Below are 24,994 nucleotides of genomic sequence, written 5' to 3' on the forward strand. Positions count from 1 at the left end.
AATACATATTTATTAATATAATTTATTAATACAATTAATCATTGATAATCTACGTACACCTAAAACCCACTTATATGTGTCACTAAAATCAAATAGGTACCCTACATTTTATGACATAAAAATACAATTACTATAAAAGCAATGTATTTTGTTTACTATAAAACATAAAATGGCATATTTACAATACTTTGCTTGGCTATTGCAAGAATTTACAGCTTTTGTCTTGTCTGTTCTGCTCTAACATTCCTGCTTGAATGTACAAATACATCTATAAATTGTTGCAGCAGATATTTTCTACCAAATGCTAAATCAAAAGTTATATCTTGGCATAATTTCAAGAAAAATACAAATACTGTAGAATAATATATAAACACCATAGGGCTCATTTAAAAGTCAGACATAGGACTTTTTTCTTGGTAAAATTCGCACTTCTGAACTGTGCCCATACACCGGAAATTCATATGCATTTGTCTATATATATATATATATATATATATATGCATATATCTGAGACTTGCATCTCCTTATGTTTGATGAGGTGAAAAAGGGTGGGCCACATGGGATGATTTCAATAAAATTATGTTCATGTAAATGTGACACAATGGGGGGGGGGGGTATTCAATTGTTTGAAAAGTCAGTTGGGAGTCTGTTTTTTTCCTATCTAATAGACAGGAAAAACAGACACCCAGCCGACTTTTCAAACAATTGAATTCCACACAATTAGTCATGGACACATCCGCAGATATGCCTTTTAGTTGTCTTTCTGGTGCAACAATATGCAACGGTAATGATAACGTCTAGAAGCACTGCTCCTGGTTAGCTGATTACATACGGACACTTACACTACTACAGTTGACAGTTCCTATAGTGTGCCAAGTGATTACTTAACTCAGCATCTTGCTTTTTGTCCTGTGGTCTCACCCATCTTTTCCCCCTCTGCTGCCCATTAATTTAGCCCCTTTCCAGTGTCCTCTTCCCCAAATGTCCACCATGCTGTGGTGAGTACTTCATCTAGGGGTAAGGATATGGCAACTTAAATAGTTGGTCAGCTGATAACTAAGGTCATGGTGGTACAAAGTGCAAAATTGGACTGCCTGTTTAAATCTCATTGTGAATGCTGCAAGATAGCAGATTATTCATTTTTTGTCCAGGTATTATAGTTTTTTTTCTGTTTGTCTACCTGTACCTCAGTTCCAGCTTGTCTCTTAATGTTGCTCCAATGCCTGCTACACGAGCTCATTCCTGTCTGTAATTATTATATATATTATATATATTGTTTGCTGTGTCCTGAGGAAGGGAGTACATCTCCCGAAACGTTGACGCACATTAAAAGCACGTTACAGAATTTGTGAAAGTCTCTGAGTGCCGCCTTCTACACACTATACATTGAGCGATTCCCGCTTAAGGAGGGCACCGGAGCAAATACCCTGTGGGATTGAGGAGTGCCAGACCCAGAAACGGTGATATATATATATATATATATATATATATATACAGTATATATAGGAGTCCCTTTGCATACAAAACATCTTAATCCTGCTCCTCTACCATTAAATAATATTATTATCCTGATCTTCTGCTACTGAAATTATATAAAACCTAAACCAAAAACACCCAGGTATAGCTCCAATTTATTAAATAAAGTTAAACACACATGAAGTACATGTCATCGAGTGTTTATTAGGGATGCAGTTAATATTACGAAGGATGGGATCCGGTGGTCGATATACCAATGCCGGAATCCCAAAAGGACGCCATAACACTGGTGTCTAAATCCCAACGGCGCTCGGCATCCCGACATCAAAATACAGACAGACGGAATCCCGATTGATCTTCCTGTGGGACACTCTGGCTTCCTGTCGCGGGGGAGGGGGGGAAAAAGGTTTTGTTTAGGCATGAAAATGGGGGTTAGGGTGCAGGGACGAGAAATGTAGGCTTAGGTACCATTAGGGTTAGGCACTTAAGAGGGGAGGTTAGAGGTAGGCACCAAATGGGGAGAGTTAGGTTTAAGCAGCAGGGAAGGGAGGGTTAGGGTTAGGCACCACTCGGGAGGGTTAGGCACCACCAGCGGTGGGTTAGGTTTAGGCACCCACAAGGGAGGGCTAGGGTAGGGGGCAACGGAGGGTTAGGGTCCTTTTCAGGGGGCATTGGGATTCTGATGGTCGGGATGCCGCTGTCGGTATTATGAACGACGGCATCCCATCCATCCCATCATACTGTTTCTGTCCTCACTGATCAGATGCGTTATGTTTTGAAAAATTTACCACGGTCAGATCTCAAACTGCCACTGTCTTCAGAGTGGATCTTCAAGTTCTTGTCCTACATTAGAGTCCTTTCTATTATCTGACCTAAATCTCACTCTCATTCTTCACTGGCAATTGATTTATCTGGGTTGACATGGATTTGGATTTCATGTATTCTGGGTAGCTGAAGTTATAGGAACCTAGACTTGCAAAGTAGAGTATACAGTATACACTGTGTGTGATATTTAAAATGAAACACATTTCAGATTCAAGCTGTTTTGTACAATATAAAACTGAAGGCAACTTGAAAGAGCACTTTCATTTTAATGGGATTGAACACAATTGTGGTACTCTTTAGATGACAGACTGATGCATTTAGAGTTCATATGCCACAAATACAGTAACTAGTAGATTTTAGCAGTCATCAATCTGTCAGTATTCAATGAGATAATATACCATTGTGCGCTTATGAAACAAATTACATCTGCAAGTAATTTGGACAAAGCAGATCTAATAGTACTTTCACACAATTATTTTAGAGCTTACTCTATCTCACAGTGATGAATCTTTATCTCTTCAACAGCTCTTTACAAATCTAATAGTTTCCTCAGTATTTAATCCTTTCAATTTTTTTACTGTAATTATGTATTATTGTAAAATTGCACTGCAAATTCCAAGGGTCCTGGTTAATTCTATATTTCCTTATTTAATTGAATAAAAGAAAAAAAGGTGTATCTAGTTTTGCATACAATAATACACATGATTTATGCCATTAATACTCTATTAACATCAGTTGGCAGCTACTGGAATTATTTTATCTATCTATCTATCTATCTATCTATCTATCTATCTATCTATCTATCTATACACTCACACACACACACACACACACACACACACACACACACACACACACACACACACACACACACACGCAAACTGAACAAACAGGTGTGACCACCCTTTGCCTTCAAAACAGCATCAAATCTTCTAGGTACACTTGCACACAGTTTTTGAGGGAACTTGGCAGGGAGGTTGTTCCAAACATCTTGGAGAACTAACATCTTGGATGCATGAGGAGACTGTGCTAATTAATTTGCTATGCAACACTTTTGCAACTATCTGAGACTGAGTCTGTATATGGAGCAAAATGAAACTTGTAATGAAAAAAAGCCAAGGCCATTGCATGGTAGCACTTCGTACGCAGATTCAGAGACTAAAGGTGTCATTCTGAGTTGATCACTAGCTGAAAATGTTCACTGCTCTGCGATTACGTAAAAAAAGGCACTTCTGCGTATGCGGCGCAGTGCGCACGCGCACAACGTACTTTCACAACAGCCGATGTAGTTTTACACCAGGTCTAGCGAAGCTTTTCAGTCGCAATGTCCGCTGCAGAGTGATTGACACGAAGTGGGCATTTCTGGGTGTCAACTGACCGTTTTCAGGGAGTGCTCTAAAAAACGCAGGCGTGCCAAGAAAAACGCAGGCGTAGCTGGCCAAACGCAGGGCATGTTTGTGATGTCATATCCGGAACTGAATGGTCTGAAGAGATCGCAAGCGCTGAGTAGGTCTGGAGCTACTCTAAAACTGCACAATTATTTTTTTGTAGCCGTTCTTCGATCCTTTCGTTCGCATTTCTGCTAAGCTAAAATACACTCCCAGTGGGCGACAGCTTAGCGTTTGCATGACTGCTAAAAACTGCTAGCGAGCAATCAACTCGGAATGACCCCCTAAGTCGCACACAGAAATACAAGTATTGCATATCAAATTAAAAAGCACAGTCTTCCTGTGCATCCTAGCCACGTTGTGAATAAATAAAAAAAAGGCCCAATACTAGCAGACTCAAGGTACATATTGTGACAAGAGAGTCTGTTGGCCTGGTTGCAGCAAAGATGTATTTATCTATTAGAGATGTGCGGCTGGCATTTTTCATGTTGTGGTTTTGGTTCCAATTCCACTTTGCTTGGTTTTGCCAAAGCCACCCTTTCGTGTTTTGGTTTTGGATCTGGATGATTTTTGAAAAAACATAAAAACAGCTAAAATCACAAAATTTGGGGGTAATTTTGATCCTACGGTATTATTAACCTCAATAACATTCATTTCCACTCATTTCCAGTCTATTCTGTACACCTAACACATCACAATATTGTTTTTATGCCAATAGGTTGCACCGAGGTGGCTGTATGACTAAGCTAAGCGACACAAGTGTGAGGCACAAACACCTGGCCCATCTAGGAGTGGCACTGCAGTGGCAGACAGGATGGCAGATTGAAAAAATAGGCCCCAAACAGCACATGATGCAAAGAAAAAAAAGTGGTGCAATGAGGTAGCTGGATGACTAAGCTAAGCGACACAAGTGTGCAGCACAAACACCTGGCCCATCTAGGGGTGATACTGCAGTTATAGACAGGATGGCACTTAAAAAAACTAGTCTCCAAACAGCACATGATGCAAAGAAGAAAAAGAGGTGCAAGATGGAATTGTCCTTGGGCCCTCCCACCCTTATGTTCTATAAACAGGACATGCACACTTTAACAAACCAATCATTTCAGCTACAGGGTCTGCCACACGACTGTGGCTGAAATGACTGGTTTGTTTGGGCCCCCACCAAAAAATAAGCAATCAATCTCTCCTTGCACAAAGAGGCAAGATGTCGACCTCATCCTCCGATTCCTCACCCTTTTCACTGTGCACATCCTCCTCCTCACAGAGTATTAATTCGTCCCCACTGGAATCCACCATCACAGGTCCCTGTGTACTTTCTGGAGGCAATTGCTGGTAAAGGTCTTCCCGGAGGAATTTATAATTCATTTTGCTGAACACCATCTTCTCCACATTTTAGTGGAAGTAACATCCTGCGCCGATCACTGACAAGGTTACCGGCTGCACTAAACACTCTTTCAGAGTACACACTGGAGGGGGGGCAATTAGGTAAAATAAAGCCAGTTTGTGCAAGGGCATCCAAATTGCCTCTTTTTCCTGCCAGTATACATACGGACTGTCTGACATGCCTACTTGGGTGCTGTCACTCATATAATCCTCCACCATTCTTTCAATGGTGACAGAATCATATGCAGTGATGGTAGACATGTCAGTAATTGTTGGAAGGTCCTTCAGTCCGGACCAGATGTCAGCTTTCACTCCTGACTGCCCTGCATCACCACCAGCGGGTGGTCTAGGAAATCTTATCCTTTTCTTTGCAGCTCCAGTGGCAGGAGAAATTGAAGGATGAGCTGTTGACGGGTCACGTTCCGCTTAAGTTGACAATTTACTCACCAGCAGGTCTTTGCACCTCTGCACACTTGTGTCTGCCAGAAAGAGAGATACAACGTAGGCTTTTAATTTAGGATTGAGCACGGTGGCCAAAATGTAGTGCTTTGATTTCAACAGATTGACCACCATTGAACCCTGGCAAAGCGAATGAAGGGCTCAATCCACAAGTCCCACATACTTTGTGGAATCGTTCCATTCTAGCTCCTCCCTCAATTTCTCCAGCTGCTTCTGCAAAAGCCTGACGAGAGGAAGGACCTGACTCAAGCTGGCAGTGTCTGAACTGACTTCACATGTGGCAAATTCGAAGGGTTGGATAACCTTGTACAAGACTAAAATCATTCTCCACTGTGCTTGAGTCAGGTGCATTACCCCTCATTTGCCTATATCGTAGGGGGATTTATAGGCTTGAATGGCCTTTTGCTGCTCTTCCATCCTCTGAAGCATATGGAGTGTTGAATTCCACCTCGTTACCACCTCTTGCTTTAGTTGATGGCAGGGCAGGTTCAGGCATGTTTGCTGGCGCTCCAGTCTTCGGCACATGGTAGCTGAATGCCGAAAGTGGCCCGCAATTTTTTGGGCCACCAACAGCATCTCCTGCACACCCCTGTCATTTTTCAAAAAAATTCTGCACCACCAAATTAATTGTATGTGCAAAACATGGGATGTGCTGGAATTTGCCCAGATGTAATGCACGCACAATATTGGTGGCATTGTCCGATATCACAAATCCCCAGGAGAGTCCAATTGGGGTAAGCTATTCTGAAATAATATTGCTCAGTTTCCGTAAGAGGTTGTCAGCAGTGTGCCTCTTACGGAAAGCGGTGATACATAGCGTAGCCTGCCTAAGAACAAGAGAACAAGAGAACGAGTTGGCGTTTGCAAGATGCTGCTACTGGTGCCACTGCTGTTGTTGCTGCGGGAGGCCATACATCTACCCAGTGGGCTGTCACAGTCGGGTGGTCTTCAGGTTGCCAACTGTCAGGATCTCGGCACACAGTATACCAGCGCCGGAATCCCGACAGCCGGCATACCGACAGATTTTCTCCCTTGTGGGGGTCCACGACCCCCCTGGAGGGAGAATAAATAGCGTGGCATGCGTAGCACACCACCGTGCCCGCAAGGGGCTCATTTGCACTCACCACGCTGTCGGTATGCCGGCGGTCGGGCTCCCGGTGCGGTATGCTGGTCGCCGGGAGCCTGGCCGCCGGCATACCATGCTACACCCGTCACAGTCATATAGTCCTTAGTCTGCCCTGTACCACTTGTCCACATGTCCGTGGTTAAGTGGACATTGGATACAACCACATTTTGTAGGACACTGGTGACTCTTTTTCTGACGTCTGTGTACATTCTCGGTATCACCTGCTTAGAAAAGTGGAACCTAGATGGGATTTGATACCGGAGACACAGTACCTCAAACAATTCTCTAACTCCCACTGAACTAATGGTGGATACCGGATGCACGTCTAACACCAACATAGCTGTCAAGGCATCGGTTATCCGCTTTGCAAAAGGATGACTGCTGTCATATTTCATCTTCCTCACTAAGGACTGTTGGACAGTCAATTGCTTACTGGAAGTAGTACAAGTGGTCTTCCGACTTCCCTTCTGGGATGACGATCGACTCCCAGCAGCAACCACAGCAGCGGCAGCAACAGCAGGCATACCACTCAAGGATCTTTCGGAGGAATCCCGGTTAGGAGAGGACTCCTCAGTCTTGACAGTGACATGGCCTGCAGGACTATGGACGTTCCGGATGACATTGGGGGAGTTGGTGGTGTGGCTTGCAGGAGCTTGGGTACAGGAGGAAGAAGGGATTTAGGTGTCAGTGGACTGCTTACGCTCTTACCCAAAGTTTCACAACTTGACACTGACTTCTGATGAATGCACAGCAGGTGACGTATAAGGGAGGATGTTCCTAGGTGGTTAACATCCTTAACCCTACTTATTACAGATTTACAGAGGCAACAGATAGCTTGACACCTGTTGTTTGGATTTGTGGAGAAATAATTCCACACCGAAGACATGGCTTTTTTGGTAGTTTGCCCAGGCATCACAATGGGCTTCTTTATCCCAAGGACAACAGGTGTCTCCCCCGGTGCCTAACTTAAACAAACCACATCACCATCAGAATCCTCATCGCCAACTTCCTCCTCAGCGCCAGCAACACCCATATCCTCATCCTGGTGTACTTCAACAGTGACATCTTCAATTTCAATATCAGGAACTGGACTGTAGGTGATCCTTCCAGCACTTGCAGGGGGCATGCAAATTGTGGAAGGAGCCACCTCTTCCCGTCCAGTGTTGGGAAGGTCAGGTATCGCAACCGCCAACACACTTGGACTCTCCTTGGGGATTTGTGATACCATCTCAGAACGCACAGTTCTTTTCTGTGCTTTTTCCAGCTTAACGCTTTTACATTTTCTAGCGGGAGGATGAGGGCTTCCATCGTCATGTGAAGCTAAACCACTAGTAATGAACATAGGCCTGCGCCTCAGCCATTCCTTGCCACTCCATGTCATTAATGGCATATTGGCAAGTGTACGTTTCTCCTTAGACCATTTAAATTTCTTTTTTTGGGTCTTTTTACTGAACTTTGGCTTTTTGGATTTTACATGACCTCTACTATCACATTGGTCATCGGCCTTGGCAGACGACGTTGATGGCATTTCATCATCTATGTCATGGCTAGTGGCAGCAGCTTCAGCACTAGGAGGAAGTGGTTCTTGATCTTTCACTATTTTATCCTCCAAATTTTTGTTCTCCATTATGTTTCTGGAGTTATATAACACAATATGTGGCACAGGAATGACTGATGGCTGATAGCCAGGACACTACTACTGTTCTGATGCAGTACAACACAGCAACACTGTAAGGGACTTGTTATTATTATTATTATAATATGGCAGCAGTGGACATATAGCAGCAGCATATACCACTGTGACTGCCTGGTCACTGGAATGACTGATGAGACAGGACACTACCACTGGTCTGATGCAGCACAACACAGCAACACTGTGAGGGACTTGTTGTTATTATTATTATTATTATTATTATACGGCAGCAGTGGAATATAGCAGCAGCGTATACCACTGTGACTGCCTGGTCACTGGAATGACTGATGAGACAGGACACTACCACTGGTCTGATGCAGCACAACATAGCAACATTGTGAGGGACTTGTGGTTGTTATTATTATTATTATTATTATTATTATTATTATAATACTGTAGCAGTGGACATATAGCATCAGCGTATACCACTGTGACTGCCTGGTCACTGGAATGACTGATGGCTAGGACACTACCACTGGTCTGATGCAGGACAACACAGCAACACTGTAAGTGACTTATTATACAGCAGCACTGGACATATGGCAGCAGAGGACACCACCACTGTGAATGTTCAATGGACTGACTGATGCACAGGACACTAGCACTGGTCTGATGCAGGACAACACATATTATTTTACAGTAGCACTGGGCATATGGCAGCAGATGACACCATCACTGTAAATGGTCACTGGACTGACTGATGCACAGGACACTACCACTGGTCTGATGCAGGACAACACAGCAACACTGTAAGGGACTTATTATACAGCAGCACTGGACATATGGCAGCAGAGGACACCACCACTGTGACTGATGCGGCACAACACACCACCACTGAACTGATGCAGCACAACACAGCAACACTGGACAGCACTGGACATATGGCAGCAGAGGACACCACCACTGTGACTGATGCAGCACAACACACCACCACTGAACTGATGCAGCACAACACAGCACCACTGGACAGCACTGGACATATGGCAGCAGAGGACACCACCACTGTGACTTATGCAGCACAACACACCACCACTGAACTGATGCTGCACAACACAGCACCACTGAACAGCACTGGACATATGGCAGCAGAGGACACCACCACTGTGACTGATGCAGCACAACACACCACCACTGAACTGATGCAGCACAACACAGCACCACTGGACAGCACTGGACATATGGCAGCAGAGGACACCACCACTGTGACTGATGCAGCACAACACACCACCACTGAACTGATGCAGCACAACACAGCACCACTGGACAGCACTGGACATATGGCAGCAGAGGACAGTAGCACTGTGACTGGACAGATTCAGCACAAGCCACGGACACGGAGGACACTGAGAGAACGGAGACACATCCTCTCTGTACACTTTCCAATGCTGGAGTGAAAATGGTGGGGAAGCGCGGCTCCTTATATGGAATCCAAATCTCGCGAGAATCCGACAGCGGGATGATGATGTTTTGCCTCACTCGGGTTTCTGAGTCAGGCGGGAAAACCCGAGCCTGGCTCCGAACCGGACTGGAATGGTGAATTTCAGTACGGTTTGGTTCTCTGAGAATCGAACCCGCTCATCTCTACTATCTATCTATCTATCTATCTATCTATCTATCTATCTATCTATCTATCTATCTATCTATCAGAAAATAAGTGCCTGATAATGTGTCTACCAAAAATAGTGGGTATCATGGTGAAACTATCTGATCGCACAGCCTCTAGAAGGCCCTGTAGTGAGGGTGCCCAGCAACTACATTCTGGAAAGAAAAAGAAAAATCCTATTCTTCTTAGTGACTTAGAGAGTGAAGGACACTTATATTGAAATAATAAGCAATTCCATAAAAATATGGACATAGAGCCTAAAACATAAAAGTCAACACAAGTACAGAAATGTTGGCATATTTAATCAGTCGAAAATGCTCTATTTTGCTATTAAAGAAAAATAAGTTTGATTTGGGATCCTGTACTTCAAATTAGGGCTTTTTAAACTATCAGTCTTCACTGACTGAAAACAATATTATGGAAAGGCTTTCATTCATTTGCATAATAAGCAATGAAATTATATAATATTAATAAATATATAAATAATTTTCTCTCCATGATATGGTTAAATTAAAATGTACAATTGTAAAGGTGATTCCGTTACCGAAAAAGTAAAAAAGTTTGATTATTTATTAAGATTTTGAGATATTACCTAAAATTTTAGTTTTATATAAAAGTTTGCCATGTTCATTACCCACCTGGTGATTCCGTTACCACAGCATGGTGATTCAGTTACTTTATTAAAAAATTAACACAGGTTACACAATTTGTCATACTTATACCAAATGTATGTAGATGTATCCCCAGGATGTCCCCATCTTGCAACAAAATTGTTCAAATCTGGAATTTTGGAAACTGAATTTATCAATTTTGAGTACGCACAAAGTAACATGGCTCATTAATGATGATTCTGTCAATGACTTTTGAAAATTTGCTAATTAATTGAGGATAACTTACACAATATAGCACTTAAGCTATTTTGATAGTATTCTATATGGGTTTTATTGTAGACTGTTGTGTTATGATGATTTGTTCACGTTAGTAATGGCAGTTGGATAATGAATTGCAAGTGCAAGGGGTCGCAAGGTTTAGAGACAGTGGGGGTCATTCTGACCCGATCGCACGCTGCAGTTTATCACAGCGGTGCGATCGGGTCAGAACTGTGCATGCGCCGGCGCTGCAGTGCACCGGCACATGCCAGACGGCTGGAGGCCGTCATGGCCGCTACGATCGCCTCTACCTGATTGACAGGCAGAGGAGGTCGCTGGGCGGGGGGGTGGAAAGGCGGCGTTTGGCCGCCATTTCGTGGGCGCGGTCCGGCCGACGCCGGCGTGGCCGGATCAAATGGGGGGTTGGGCCACAGCGGCTGCATGACGTCAGACGCAGCCACTGCGGGCCAGGGAGCGATGAGTAGCTCCCGGCCAGCACGCTAAAGCTGCGCTGGCCGGGAGCTACTCTTGAAGTGCAAATGCATCGCCGCTGTGCGATGCCTTTGCACTTCTGCGGGTGTGGGGGGGTGGGACGGCACTGACATGCGGGGCGGGATATCCCTGTGCTGGGCGTCCCCCCACATGCCAGTGTGAATGATTGTAGCTGTGCTGAATTTAGCACAGTTACGATCATCTCGGAATGACTTCCAGTGTCTGAAGCTCATATTTTCACAAGTTATTTGAGTATTCAGTACAATTACAGGGGCAGATGTATTAAGCCTGGAGAAGTGATAAGGCAGTGATAAGAGCAAGGTGATAATGCACCAGCCAATCAGCTCCTAACTATCAATTTACATATTGGAGCAGATTGGCTGGTCCGTTATCACCTTGCACTTATCATCACTGCTTTATCACTACTTTATCTCCAAGCTTAATACATCTGCCTCTTTGATAAATATGCACACATATCCGTAAAAAGGTGATTCCGTTACAGGTGGAATTTCCTCACACAGATATTATCTCCCATTCTACAAAGTCCTATATGAACAAGCAATTTTTACCTTCCTGAAATAATTCTAGAGTGAAGAGTTTACTGGGTGATACTGTAGCATTCCAGTTTTAACTTATATTTTCAGCTACACAACTTCTTCCAATATTTACAGATATAATCTATGAACATAAAATAAATTATTCAGTTTAAACCTGACATTCAGTTGCAGGTCTATTTAAAATGAATGCATTATGTCCCCACTCCATTACTATATTTAGTACAATGTTCTGTGTAATGTAGTTACTGGGACACCAGTGGCTCTCCCCTTTTATATGGGGCAAGTAATTTACACAGTAACAAGTCTACAAAGCAAGTCTGCCATGTTGTCATTCACATTGTCTCCGCTGCTGTTGCAGAAGTTTTTCCTGCCTAACATGGCAGTCTACTGGAGGGAAAGAGAACATGGGAGACATATTATTTTAAGTATAAACATTCCAGTTATTTTATGCATATTTTGCAGATATTATTCAGCTTTTACTATATTGTAATGGAAGATAACGGCTGTACTTGCTCCTTAAGGGTACATAGAGCCGTGATGAAAATCCACAGTAGTCCCTGGAATATTATGATAATTTGGCTATGGTTATTAAGACATTAAATTTACAGAAAGCATATACTTTATAATGGTGTAATAGCACAGCCAGTAACCGTATCGTCTAAATGTTATTTGCTTATAATTACTGCAATTGTTTACCGGCTCATTATCATATCAGTCAGAAAAATATCACAGAAGCAGCATGTTATTATTGACTAAGCTGCATAAAATTTCCCTTTAACATTCACGCCTTTTAAAATAGAATGATAGGTTAAATTACATAGAAATTGTGAGTCACATTATTTGCAATTAAAAAACATTAAAATTGACGACAATGCTTCAATGGAAAAAAATCCAACCATATAAGATAATAGTCAACTGGCGTCTTCTGTGCCACATAAAATACAGTTAAGAATCTCTTTTTGTTGCTTTTAAAATGTTTACTATATTTCTTATATTGCTCAACCATGGGAATATTCCAAACCATAGTAGATAGTTTTTATTATTCAAAGGACCATTAGAATACTTGTATTATGTATGATAAAAATGGCTTAAAATAAAACCCGAAAACCTACACACATTGCTCGGATTACACAATACCAACTTTGGGCCTAATTCAGCATGGGTTGATATTCAGATAAATCGCGAATCGAATGATTATCGAATGACTGTGCATGCGTTGCATTCGCATTTTGCACGTGTGAGGGGTAATAGTGACAGAAAATGCATACTGATCGTAATCGCAATGTAGCCGTTGGTTGATTGACAGGAAGTCAGTGTTTCTGGGCTGAAACCTGAAATTTTCTGGGTGTGTCAGAAAAAACACTGGCGTTTTTGGTAGAGATGAGCGGGTTCGGTTTCTCTGAATCCGAACCCGCCAGAACTTCATGTTTTTTTTCACGGGTCCGAGCGACTCGGATCTTCCCGCCTTGCTCGGTTAACCCGAGCGCGCCCGAACGTCATCATGACGCTGTCGGATTCTCGCGAGGCTCGGATTCTATCGCGAGACTCGGATTCTATATAAGGAGCCGCGCGTCGCCGCCATTTTCACACGTGCATTGAGATTGATAGGGAGAGGACGTGGCTGGCGTCCTCTCCGTTTAGACACTTGATTTACTAATTTTGGGGAGCATTAGGAGTACTCAGTAGTGTACAGTGCAGAGTTTTGCTGATAGTGACCAGTGACCACCACTTTTATTTATAATCCGTTCTCTGCCTGAAAAAAGCGATACACAGCACACAGTGACTCAGTCACATACCATATCTGTGTGCACTGCTCAGGCTCAGGCCAGTGTGCTGCATCATCTATTATCTATATATAATATTATATATCTGTCTGACTGCTCAGCTCACACAGCTTATAATTGTGGGGGAGACTGGGGAGCACTACTGCAGTGCCAGTTATAGGTTATAGCAGGAGCCAGGAGTACATAATATATTATATAGTGAGTGACCACCAGACACACAGTGCAGTTTATTTAATATATCCGTTCTCTGCCTGAAAAAAGCGATACACACAGTGACTCAGTCAGTCACATACCATATCTGTGTGCACTGCTCAGGCTCAGGCCAGTGTGCTGCATCATCTATATATATTATATATCTGTCTGACTGCTCAGCTCACACAGCTTATAATTGTGGGGGAGACTGGGGAGCACTACTGCAGTGCCAGTTATAGGTTATAGCAGGAGCCAGGAGTACATAATATTATATTAAAATTAAACAGTGCACACTTTTGCTGCAGGAGTGCCACTGTCAGTGTGACTAGTGACCAGTGACCTGACCACCAGTATATAATATTAGTAGTATACTATCTCTTTATCAACCAGTCTATATTAGAAGCAGACACAGTACAGTGCGGTAGTTCACGGCTGTGGCTACCTCTGTGTCGGCACTCGGCAGCCCGTCCATAATTGTATATACCACCTAACCGTGGTTTTTTTTTCTTTCTTTATACATACATACTAGTTACGAGTATACTATCTCTTTATCAACCAGTCTATATATTAGCAGCAGACACAGTACAGTGCGGTAGTTCACGGCTGTGGCTACCTCTGTGTCGGCACTCGGCAGCCCGTCCATAATTGTATATACCACCTAACCGTGGTTTTTTTTTCTTTCTTTATACATACATACTAGTTACGAGTATACTATCTCTTTATCAACCAGTCTATATATTAGCAGCAGACACAGTACAGTGCGGTAGTTCACGGCTGTGGCTACCTCTGTGTCGGCACTCGGCAGCCCGTCCATAATTGTATATACCACCTAACCGTGGTTTTTTTTTCTTTCTTTATACATACATACTAGTTACGAGTATACTATCTCTTTATCAACCAGTCTATATTAGCAGCAGACACAGTACAGTGCGGTAGTTCACGGCTGTGGCTACCTCTGTGTCGGCACTCGGCAGCCCGTCCATAATTGTATATACCACCTAACCGTGGTTTTTTTTTCTTTCTTTATACATACATACTAGTTACGAGTATACTATCTCTTTATCAACCAGTCTATATATTAGCAGCAGACACAGTACAGTGCGGTAGTTCACGGCTGTGGCTACCTCTGTGTCGGCACTCGGCAGCCCGTCCATAATTGTATATACCACCTAACCGTGGTTTTTTTTTCTTTCTTTATACATACATACTAGTTACGAGTATACTATCTCTTTATCAACCAGTCTATATATTAGCAGCAGACACAGTACAGTGCGGTAGATCACGGCTGTGGCTACCTCTGTGTCGGCACTCGGCAGCCCGTCCATAATTGTATATACCACCTAACCGTGGTTTTTTTTTCTTTCTTTATACATACATACTAGTTACGAGTATACTATCTCTTTATCAACCAGTCTATATATTAGCAGCAGACACAGTACAGTGCGGTAGTTCACGGCTGTGGCTACCTCTGTGTCGGCACTCGGCAGCCCGTCCATAATTGTATATACCACCTAACCGTGGTTTTTTTTTCTTTCTTTATACATACATACTAGTTACGAGTATACTATCTCTTTATCAACCAGTCTATATATTAGCAGCAGACACAGTACAGTGCGGTAGTTCACGGCTGTGGCTACCTCTGTGTCGGCACTCGGCAGCCCGTCCATAATTGTATATACCACCTAACCGTGGTTTTTTTTTCTTTCTTTATACATACATACTAGTTACGAGTATACTATCTCTTTATCAACCAGTCTATATATTAGCAGCAGACACAGTACAGTGCGGTAGTTCACGGCTGTGGCTACCTCTGTGTCGGCACTCGGCAGCCCGTCCATAATTGTATATACCACCTAACCGTGGTTTTTTTTTCTTTCTTTATACATACATACTAGTTACGAGTATACTATCTCTTTATCAACCAGTCTATATATTAGCAGCAGACACAGTACAGTGCGGTAGTTCACGGCTGTGGCTACCTCTGTGTCGGCACTCGGCAGCCCGTCCATAATTGTATATACCACCTAACCGTGGTTTTTTTTTCTTTCTTTATACATACATACTAGTTACGAGTATACTATCTCTTTATCAACCAGTCTATATATTAGCAGCAGACACAGTACAGTGCGGTAGTTCACGGCTGTGGCTACCTCTGTGTCGGCACTCGGCAGCCCGTCCATAATTGTATACTAGTATCCAATCCATCCATCTCCATTGTTTACCTGAGGTGCCTTTTAGTTGTGCCTATTAAAATATGGAGAACAAAAATGTTGAGGTTCCAAAATTAGGGAAAGATCAAGATCCACTTCCACCTCGTGCTGAAGCTGCTGCCACTAGTCATGGCCGAGACGATGAAATGCCAGCAACGTCGTCTGCCAAGGCCGATGCCCAATGGCATAGTACAGAGCATGTCAAAACCAAAACACCAAATATCAGTAAAAAAAGGACTCCAAAACCTAAAATAAAATTGTCGGAGGAGAAGCGTAAACTTGCCAATATGCCATTTACCACACGGAGTGGCAAGGAACGGCTGAGGCCCTGGCCTATGTTCATGGCTAGTGGTTCAGCTTCACATGAGGATGGAAGCACTCAGCCTCTCGCTAGAAAACTGAAAAGACTCAAGCTGGCAAAAGCACCGCAAAGAACTGTGCGTTCTTTGAAATCCCAAATCCACAAGGAGAGTCCAATTGTGTCGGTTGCGATGCCTGACCTTCCCAACACTGGACGTGAAGAGCATGCGCCTTCCACCATTTGCACGCCCCCTGCAAGTGCTGGAAGGAGCACCCGCAGTCCAGTTCCTGATAGTCAGATTGAAGATGTCAGTGTTGAAGTACACCAGGATGAGGAGGATATGGGTGTTGCTGGCGCTGGGGAGGAAATTGACCAGGAGGATTCTGATGGTGAGGTGGTTTGTTTAAGTCAGGCACCCGGGGAGACACCTGTTGTCCGTGGGAGGAATATGGCCGTTGACATGCCAGGTGAAAATACCAAAAAAATCAGCTCTTCGGTGTGGAGGTATTTCACCAGAAATGCGGACAACAGGTGTCAAGCCGTGTGTTCCCTTTGTCAAGCTGTAATAAGTAGGGGTAAGGACGTTAACCACCTCGGAACATCCTCCCTTATACGTCACCTGCAGCGCATTCATAATAAGTCAGTGACAAGTTCAAAAACTTTGGGTGACAGCGGAAGCAGTCCACTGACCAGTAAATCCCTTCCTCTTGTAACCAAGCTCACGCAAACCACCCCACCAACTCCCTCAGTGTCAATTTCCTCCTTCCCCAGGAATGCCAATAGTCCTGCAGGCCATGTCACTGGCAAGTCTGACGAGTCCTCTCCTGCCTGGGATTCCTCCGATGCATCCTTGCGTGTAACGCCTACTGCTGCTGGCGCTGCTGTTGTTGCCGCTGGGAGTCGATGGTCATCCCAGAGGGGAAGTCGTAAGCCCACTTGTACTACTTCCAGTAAGCAATTGACTGTTCAACAGTCCTTTGCGAGGAAGATGAAATATCACAGCAGTCATCCTACTGCAAAGCGGATAACTGAGTCCTTGACAACTATGTTGGTGTTAGACGTGCGTCCGGTATCCGCCGTTAGTTCACAGGGAACTAGACAATTTATTGAGGCAGTGTGCCCCCGTTACCAAATACCATCTAGGTTCCACTTCTCTAGGCAGGCGATACCGAGAATGTACACGGACGTCAGAAAAAGACTCACCAGTCTCCTAAAAAATGCAGTTGTACCCAATGTCCACTTAACCACGGACATGTGGACAAGTGGAGCAGGGCAGGGTCAGGACTATATGACTGTGACAGCCCACTGGGTAGATGTATGGACTCCCGCCGCAAGAACAGCAGCGGCGGCACCAGTAGCAGCATCTCGCAAACGCCAACTCTTTCCTAGGCAGGCTACGCTTTGTATCACCGCTTTCCAGAATACGCACACAGCTGAAAACCTCTTACGGCAACTGAGGAAGATCATCGCGGAATGGCTTACCCCAATTGGACTCTCCTGTGGATTTGTGGCATCGGACAACGCCAGCAATATTGTGTGTGCATTAAATATGGGCAAATTCCAGCACGTCCCATGTTTTGCACATACCTTGAATTTGGTGGTGCAGAATTTTTTTAAAAACGACAGGGGCGTGCAAGAGATGCTGTCGGTGGCCAGAAAAATTGCGGGACACTTTCGGCGTACAGGCACCACGTACAGAAGACTGGAGCACCACCAAAAACTACTGAACCTGCCCTGCCATCATCTGAAGCAAGAAGTGGTAACGAGGTGGAATTCAACCCTCTATATGCTTCAGAGGTTGGAGGAGCAGCAAAAGGCCATTCAAGCCTATACAATTGAGCACGATATAGGAGATGGAATGCACCTGTCTCAAGTGCAGTGGAGAATGATTTCAACGTTGTGCAAGGTTCTGGTGCCCTTTGAACTTGCCACACGTGAAGTCAGTTCAGACACTGCCAGCCTGAGTCAGGTCATTCCCCTCATCAGGCTTTTGCAGAAGAAGCTGGAGGCATTGAAGAAGGAGCTAAAAGGGAGCGATTCCGCTAGGCATGTGGGACTTGTGGATGCAGCCCTTAATTCGCTTAACAAGGATTCACGGGTGGTCAATCTGTTGAAATCAGAGCACTACATTTTGGCCACCGTGCTCGATCCTAGATTTAAAGCCTACCTTGGATCTCTCTTTCCGGCAGACACAGGTCTGCTGGGGTTGAAAGACCTGCTGGTGACAAAATTGTCAAGTCAAGCGGAACGCGACCTGTCAACATCTCCTCCTTCACATTCTCCCGCAACTGGGGGTGCGAGGAAAAGGCTCAGAATTCCGAGCCCACCCGCTGGCGGTGATGCAGGGCAGTCTGGAGCGACTGCTGATGCTGACATCTGGTCCGGACTGAAGGACCTGACAACGATTACGGACATGTCGTCTACTGTCACTGCATATGATTCTCTCAACATTGATAGAATGGTGGAGGATTATATGAGTGACCGCATCCAAGTAGGCACGTCACACAGTTCGTACTTATACTGGCAGGAAAAAGAGGCAATTTGGAGGCCCTTGCACAAACTGGCTTTATTCTACCTAAGTTGCCCTCCCACAAGTGTGTACTCCGAAAGAGTGTTTAGTGCCGCCGCTCACCTTGTCAGCAATCGGCGTACGAGGTTACATCCAGAAAATGTGGAGAAGATGATGTTCATTAAAATGAATTATAATCAATTCCTCCGCGGAGACATTGACCAGCAGCAATTGCCTCCACAAAGTACACAGGGAGCTGAGATGGTGGATTCCAGTGGGGACGAATTGATAATCTGTGAGGAGGGGGATGTACACGGTGATATATCGGAGGGTGAAGATGAGGTGGACATCTTGCCTCTGTAGAGCCAGTTTGTGCAAGGAGAGATTAATTGCTTCTTTTTTGGGGGGGGTCCAAACCAACCCGTCATATCAGTCACAGTCGTGTGGCAGACCCTGTCACTGAAATGATGGGTTGGTTAAAGTGTGCATGTCCTGTTTTGTTTATACAACATAAGGGTGGGTGGGAGGGCCCAAGGACAATTCCATCTTGCACCTCTTTTTTCTTTTCTTTTTCTTTGCATCATGTGCTGATTGGGGAGGGTTTTTTTGGAAGGGACATCCTGCGTGACACTGCAGTGCCACTCCTAGATGGGCCCGGTGTTTGTGTCGGCCACTAGGGTCGCTAATCTTACTCACACAGTCAGCTACCTCATTGCGCCTCTTTTTTTCTTTGCGTCATGTGCTGTTTGGGGAGGGTTTTTTGGAAGGGACATCCTGCGTGACACTGCAGTGCCACTCCTAGATGGGCCCGGTGTTTGTGTCGGCCACTAGGGTCGCTAATCTTACTCACACAGCTACCTCATTGCGCCTCTTTTTTTCTTTGCGTCATGTGCTGTTTGGGGAGGGTTTTTTGGAAGGGACATCCTGCGTGACACTGCAGTGCCACTCCTAGATGGGCCCGGTGTTTGTGTCGGCCACTAGGGTCGCTAATCTTACTCACACAGCTACCTCATTGCGCCTCTTTTTTTCTTTGCGTCATGTGCTGTTTGGGGAGGGTTTTTTGGAAGGGACATCCTGCGTGACACTGCAGTGCCACTCCTAGATGGGCCCGGTGTTTGTGTCGGCCACTAGGGTCGCTAATCTTACTCACACAGCTACCTCATTGCGCCTCTTTTTTTCTTTGCGTCATGTGCTGTTTGGGGAGGGTTTTTTGGAAGGGACATCCTGCGTGACACTGCAGTGCCACTCCTAGATGGGCCCGGTGTTTGTGTCGGCCACTAGGGTCGCTAATCTTACTCACACAGCTACCTCATTGCGCCTCTTTTTTTCTTTGCGTCATGTGCTGTTTGGGGAGGGTTTTTTGGAAGGGACATCCTGCGTGACACTGCAGTGCCACTCCTAGATGGGCCCGGTGTTTGTGTCAGCCACTAGGGTCGCTAATCTTACTCACACAGCTACCTCATTGCGCCTCTTTTTTTCTTTGCGTCATGTGCTGTTTGGGGAGGGTTTTTTGGAAGGGACATCCTGCGTGACACTGCAGTGCCACTCCTAGATGGGCCCGGTGTTTGTGTCGGCCACTAGGGTCGCTAATCTTACTCACACAGCTACCTCATTGCGCCTCTTTTTTTCTTTGCGTCATGTGCTGTTTGGGGAGGGTTTTTTGGAAGGGCCATCCTGCGTGACACTGCAGTGCCACTCCTAGATGGGCCCGGTGTTTGTGTCGGCCACTAGGGTCGCTAATCTTACTCACACAGCTACCTCATTGCGCCTCTTTTTTTCTTTGCGTCATGTGCTGTTTGGGGAGGGTTTTTTGGAAGGGACATCCTGCGTGACACTGCAGTGCCACTCCTAGATGGGCCCGGTGTTTGTGTCGGCCACTAGGGTCGCTAATCTTACTCACACAGCTACCTCATTGCGCCTCTTTTTTTCTTTGCGTCATGTGCTGTTTGGGGAGGGTTTTTTGGAAGGGACATCCTGCGTGACACTGCAGTGCCACTCCTAGATGGGCCCGGTGTTTGTGTCGGCCACTAGGGTCGCTTATCTTACTCACACAGCGACCTCGGTGCAAATTTTAGGACTAAAAATAATATTGTGAGGTGTGAGGTATTCAGAATAGACTGAAAATGAGTGTAAATTATGGTTTTTGAGGTTAATAATACTTTGGGATCAAAATGACCCCCAAATTCTATGATTTAAGCTGTTTTTTAGTGTTTTTTGAAAAAAACACCCGAATCCAAAACACACCCGAATCCGACAAAAAAAATTCGGTGAGGTTTTGCCAAAACGCGTTCGAACCCAAAACACGGCCGCGGAACCGAACCCAAAACCAAAACACAAAACCCGAAAAATTTCAGGCGCTCATCTCTAGTTTTTGGGGAGGTTCTCTGACGTCGGCACAGAGCACTTCCAAGCCGTCTCAGACGCAGATTAGTAGCAGCCTCAGACCTACTCACATCAGATGGCAAAGTTTCTTCGATGTTCTGGGAATTGCGTATGCATCTGCGAGTGGATAGTGATCTGCGATGCTTTCCCAATTTTGCACGGGCCTTTTTTTCTTCCTGTCGGGGCGGCACTTTCTACTCACAGACAACTGCAATTTCTCTAAATAGGGATCCATGCTGAATTAGACCCTTTGTCAAGCACATCTCCTCCTTTAGTAGAAATGTCACTTACTAAATACATATATACAGTGACCAGAGCCTTACCAGGACCTTACAGTGCTGCTGTCTGTACAAATATCAGTTGATCAACTGCCACTCTCATGCCAAATATGCTAAAGAAACACATGGATCATCTATTTCTTTTGGCTGCTTTCTTATTTTTACATTAGTATTTATATATCATTAACATGCATTTAGACTAATTTACAGATGTTTCTACTAACACAGTTGATATACTGTACATTTTTTGATTAAAGCAGCCATGCAGTATAATATAGTAATGCAATAAATACGTGTGTGCAATGTTGTGTTAAGTGCCTTATGGCTGGAAATAAGAAAAATAATATTATCAACAGATGAATTAAATAAAATACCGTAGAGAAATCACCAATTACTCAAACAATTGCCAGACAATGTTTATTGCTTCTGCCATAGCCTTCTATGGCAGGGATTTTGCAGGATAGATTACTAAGCTATGAAAAACATTGCTTTTCATCACATATATAAATGCCATATGTTGTATGCCCTGAGAAGAAGATCTTCCTGTTCTAAAACATTTTGTTTAAGCGAGATTGACATGTTAAACTTTCGCCCACTAGTAGGATGATCACCAATGAGGTGAGAGAATGGCATAGAAAGTAAAATCTTCATGAATTAAAGTGTCTCAAAATCAATGTATATGTAATATATAAGTTATGAGAAGACACGTATTTAAAAAAAGTGTGAGTGTTTTTTCAATACTCCATGTTCATTGGAGCCTCAAACTGCTCTATGCATATTGCATGAGTGCCCTATCGATGCGATACTGTAGGAGCTGAAATCGGCAGAGGGGGATTTTTCACTCCGGCAAATATGATGACATTAATACATTCATTCTGGTGCTAAATCATCCTGCTTTACAATGATAAAAAGTAAGCAGGAGGACTGGTAACTCACAGATAACTCAGTGTAAATTTATCCCTTTGCTTTTACTGTATGTATAATCTTTAACTATGTTTTGTCAATATTTCTTCTATTAGACATACAGTATTCCAATAATGAGCATTGCTTAAGTTCAGGCACTTCAAATCAGATGACATCACCATCCAGGATCGAACTGGGGCATGAAGGGCCTACTGGGGGAACTCAGTGATGGGGGCCCTTGTTTAGGTGTGGTGTTGCCCATAGTAACCATTCAGAAACTGTCATTAGTCTAATAGAGTTTTGAAAACAAAAGCAAGCAACTGATTGTTTAATAAAGTTTACAGCATAATTTCTTTACAGTCACTTGTGGACCAGTTTTCATGATGGAGTGTATTTTTATTGGACTAAGATGGCAATCTAGTGCCTATTGTGCATTGGTTGCATTGTCAGTCCCACTACCACAAAAAATAAATAAATAAACTAAAGAACTGCTACTGTATAACTCATTATTTGCTGTAGATGATGATGACTGTAGCTGTGTTCTAGAATATATCTTATCTTTTTTAAAGTATCCTACTTTTGTGTAACATTTGGTCCAAGCTACATCTACTCTTCCATTTATAATTTCTGTGTATTCACTTTCTTGCTCACCAACTGAACTCGTGTAAAGTATTTTGAGGTATTTCAAAACCTTCTCTCCTCAAAAATTTCATCATTGACAATATTAAGTTCAAATGTCTATTGAATTATTTCTGACAGGTTGAGGACTTGACTGAAGGTGCTTTCTATGAATTTAAAGTGACTGCATCTAACCTGGCTGGTCTCGGCCTTCCCTCTGATCCAAGCGAACACTTTAAGTGTGAGGCATGGACATCTCCTGAGCCGGGTAAGACACACTTAATATGTTGTTTAGTATTCTATTCACTCTGAGGGCCTGACATAGAATTGGATATTGGTCCACTTGTGGGCCAAAATTTTTTTTCTATATATAACTGCACATACTGTACACAGGAAAACAAAGCAGAATTTAGCTTTTCACTTTTTTCAATTTAGCTTGTCGTGATCAACACTCAGGGTGTGGTATGATATGTTGACAATCATAGGGCAAGATTCAAATCTCCGCCTTCCTCCCACCCCTATCGCTCCCGTCGGCAGTATTTTATTGTTGCTGCTGTCAGGCGCAACAAGTTCATTTCAGCTCGTGCCCATTACTTTAGTTGGGTTTAGGCGTTCAAAGCAGCTTTGCGCGCCTAGACCCAAGTGTATTGCTCCTTGATCTCTCGTCACTTTAGACAGGAGGTCAGGAGTACGATAACATTTGAATTCCCCCCATAATGTCAACATTCATCATGGCCATAATGGTAATCATGGTTAAAATGGCCATACTGTTGAAGATGACCATGTTGACATTGATGAGATGTCGACATGTTAGAATGTCCACATGTCATCAATGGTGAGCCAGCGGTTAATTACCAGCTGTTGATGGCTTTAACAGCCCAGTAGTGTTTTCCGGGTCCTGGTGGTCATGTGACTGTGACATCCAGATCCGACCTCCTATCATCCGGTGTTCTGGTGAGTATTTCCTGGTCCATCCTGCTTTCTCTATAAAAGCTGATTGTACTTTTCCAAAATGTTAAATGACCATTTCCTGAATGTAGCTCGGGCCAGACTGGACCTGGTGAAATCCCAAGCACCAGGATTACCCGGTCTTATTTTGCTAAATAAATCTGTGGTTTTTTTTTTTTTATATAGTTTCAATGTAACTTAACTCACATTATAATCTAAGTCTCCCAACTCTGAAAGCACTTCCAGCACATGCTTATTTATGCATCAGAAGTAGCATCAGACATGGCAATATGTAGAAGATTAAATAACTGCTGATGTATTGAATAGAGAATAGAATAGAGAATTCAATCACCTCAGCATTTATCTTACTTGGAGATTTGTGATATGTAAAATAGATAAACTATGTTCATTCAATGTTTCCATCTACAAATAATGTATACTTGGATTATTCAACACAAGTATATTTTTTATTGCATAATGTGCATAGCATTTTGCACTTATCTAAATATAAAGCTGTAATGTGTTCTATGATTTATTACCACTCAGAGACAGACTCTGTTAGAGTAATGGCATGGTGACACCAGAATGGATAGCTCCGAGTGATTATCAGTAAAAGCCAGGCACAACTGAGAACATCTAATATGCATGAAGAAAAGTAACATATAACATATGGAATCCTAGCAGAAGAAATTAACATTTACACATTCAAACATCTAAGTGTATGTACACATAGGAGTATTAGTTTTTCTGAAGCTTTATGAATATGAAAAGTGACTAAGAGCTTGATTCTGAGTTGGAGCCCTTCCCTTCTGTATGTGCAAGGGTATGTGTTCCGGATCCCTGTGCATCTGCATGTGCAAGGGTATGCGTTCAGGATCCCTGTTGTCTGTATCCCGGCAGCCGTAATACCGACACCAGAATACCGACAATGACATCCAGAAGACATCAGGATCCCGATGACGATATCCCAACAGTCAGGATCCCAAAGGTAAGTATGT

The 24,994-nt window shown here is 43.7% G+C and overlaps 1 protein-coding gene across 2 annotated transcripts in view; it reads left to right on the forward strand.

The window, feature by feature from the left end:
• MYOM2 (myomesin 2) overlaps positions 1–24,994 on the forward strand; it is a 226,877-nt gene that overhangs the window by 115,530 nt on the left and 86,353 nt on the right. For both annotated transcript variants that reach the window (XM_063916675.1, XM_063916676.1), the window contains one exon: positions 23,190–23,316. In XM_063916675.1, the coding sequence (XP_063772745.1) occupies positions 23,190–23,316 (127 nt within the window). The remainder of the gene's footprint in view (positions 1–23,189; positions 23,317–24,994) is intronic.

Source organism: Pseudophryne corroboree, chromosome 4, assembly GCF_028390025.1.
Source record: "Pseudophryne corroboree isolate aPseCor3 chromosome 4, aPseCor3.hap2, whole genome shotgun sequence".
NCBI classification, from domain to species: Eukaryota; Metazoa; Chordata; class Amphibia; order Anura; family Myobatrachidae; genus Pseudophryne; species Pseudophryne corroboree.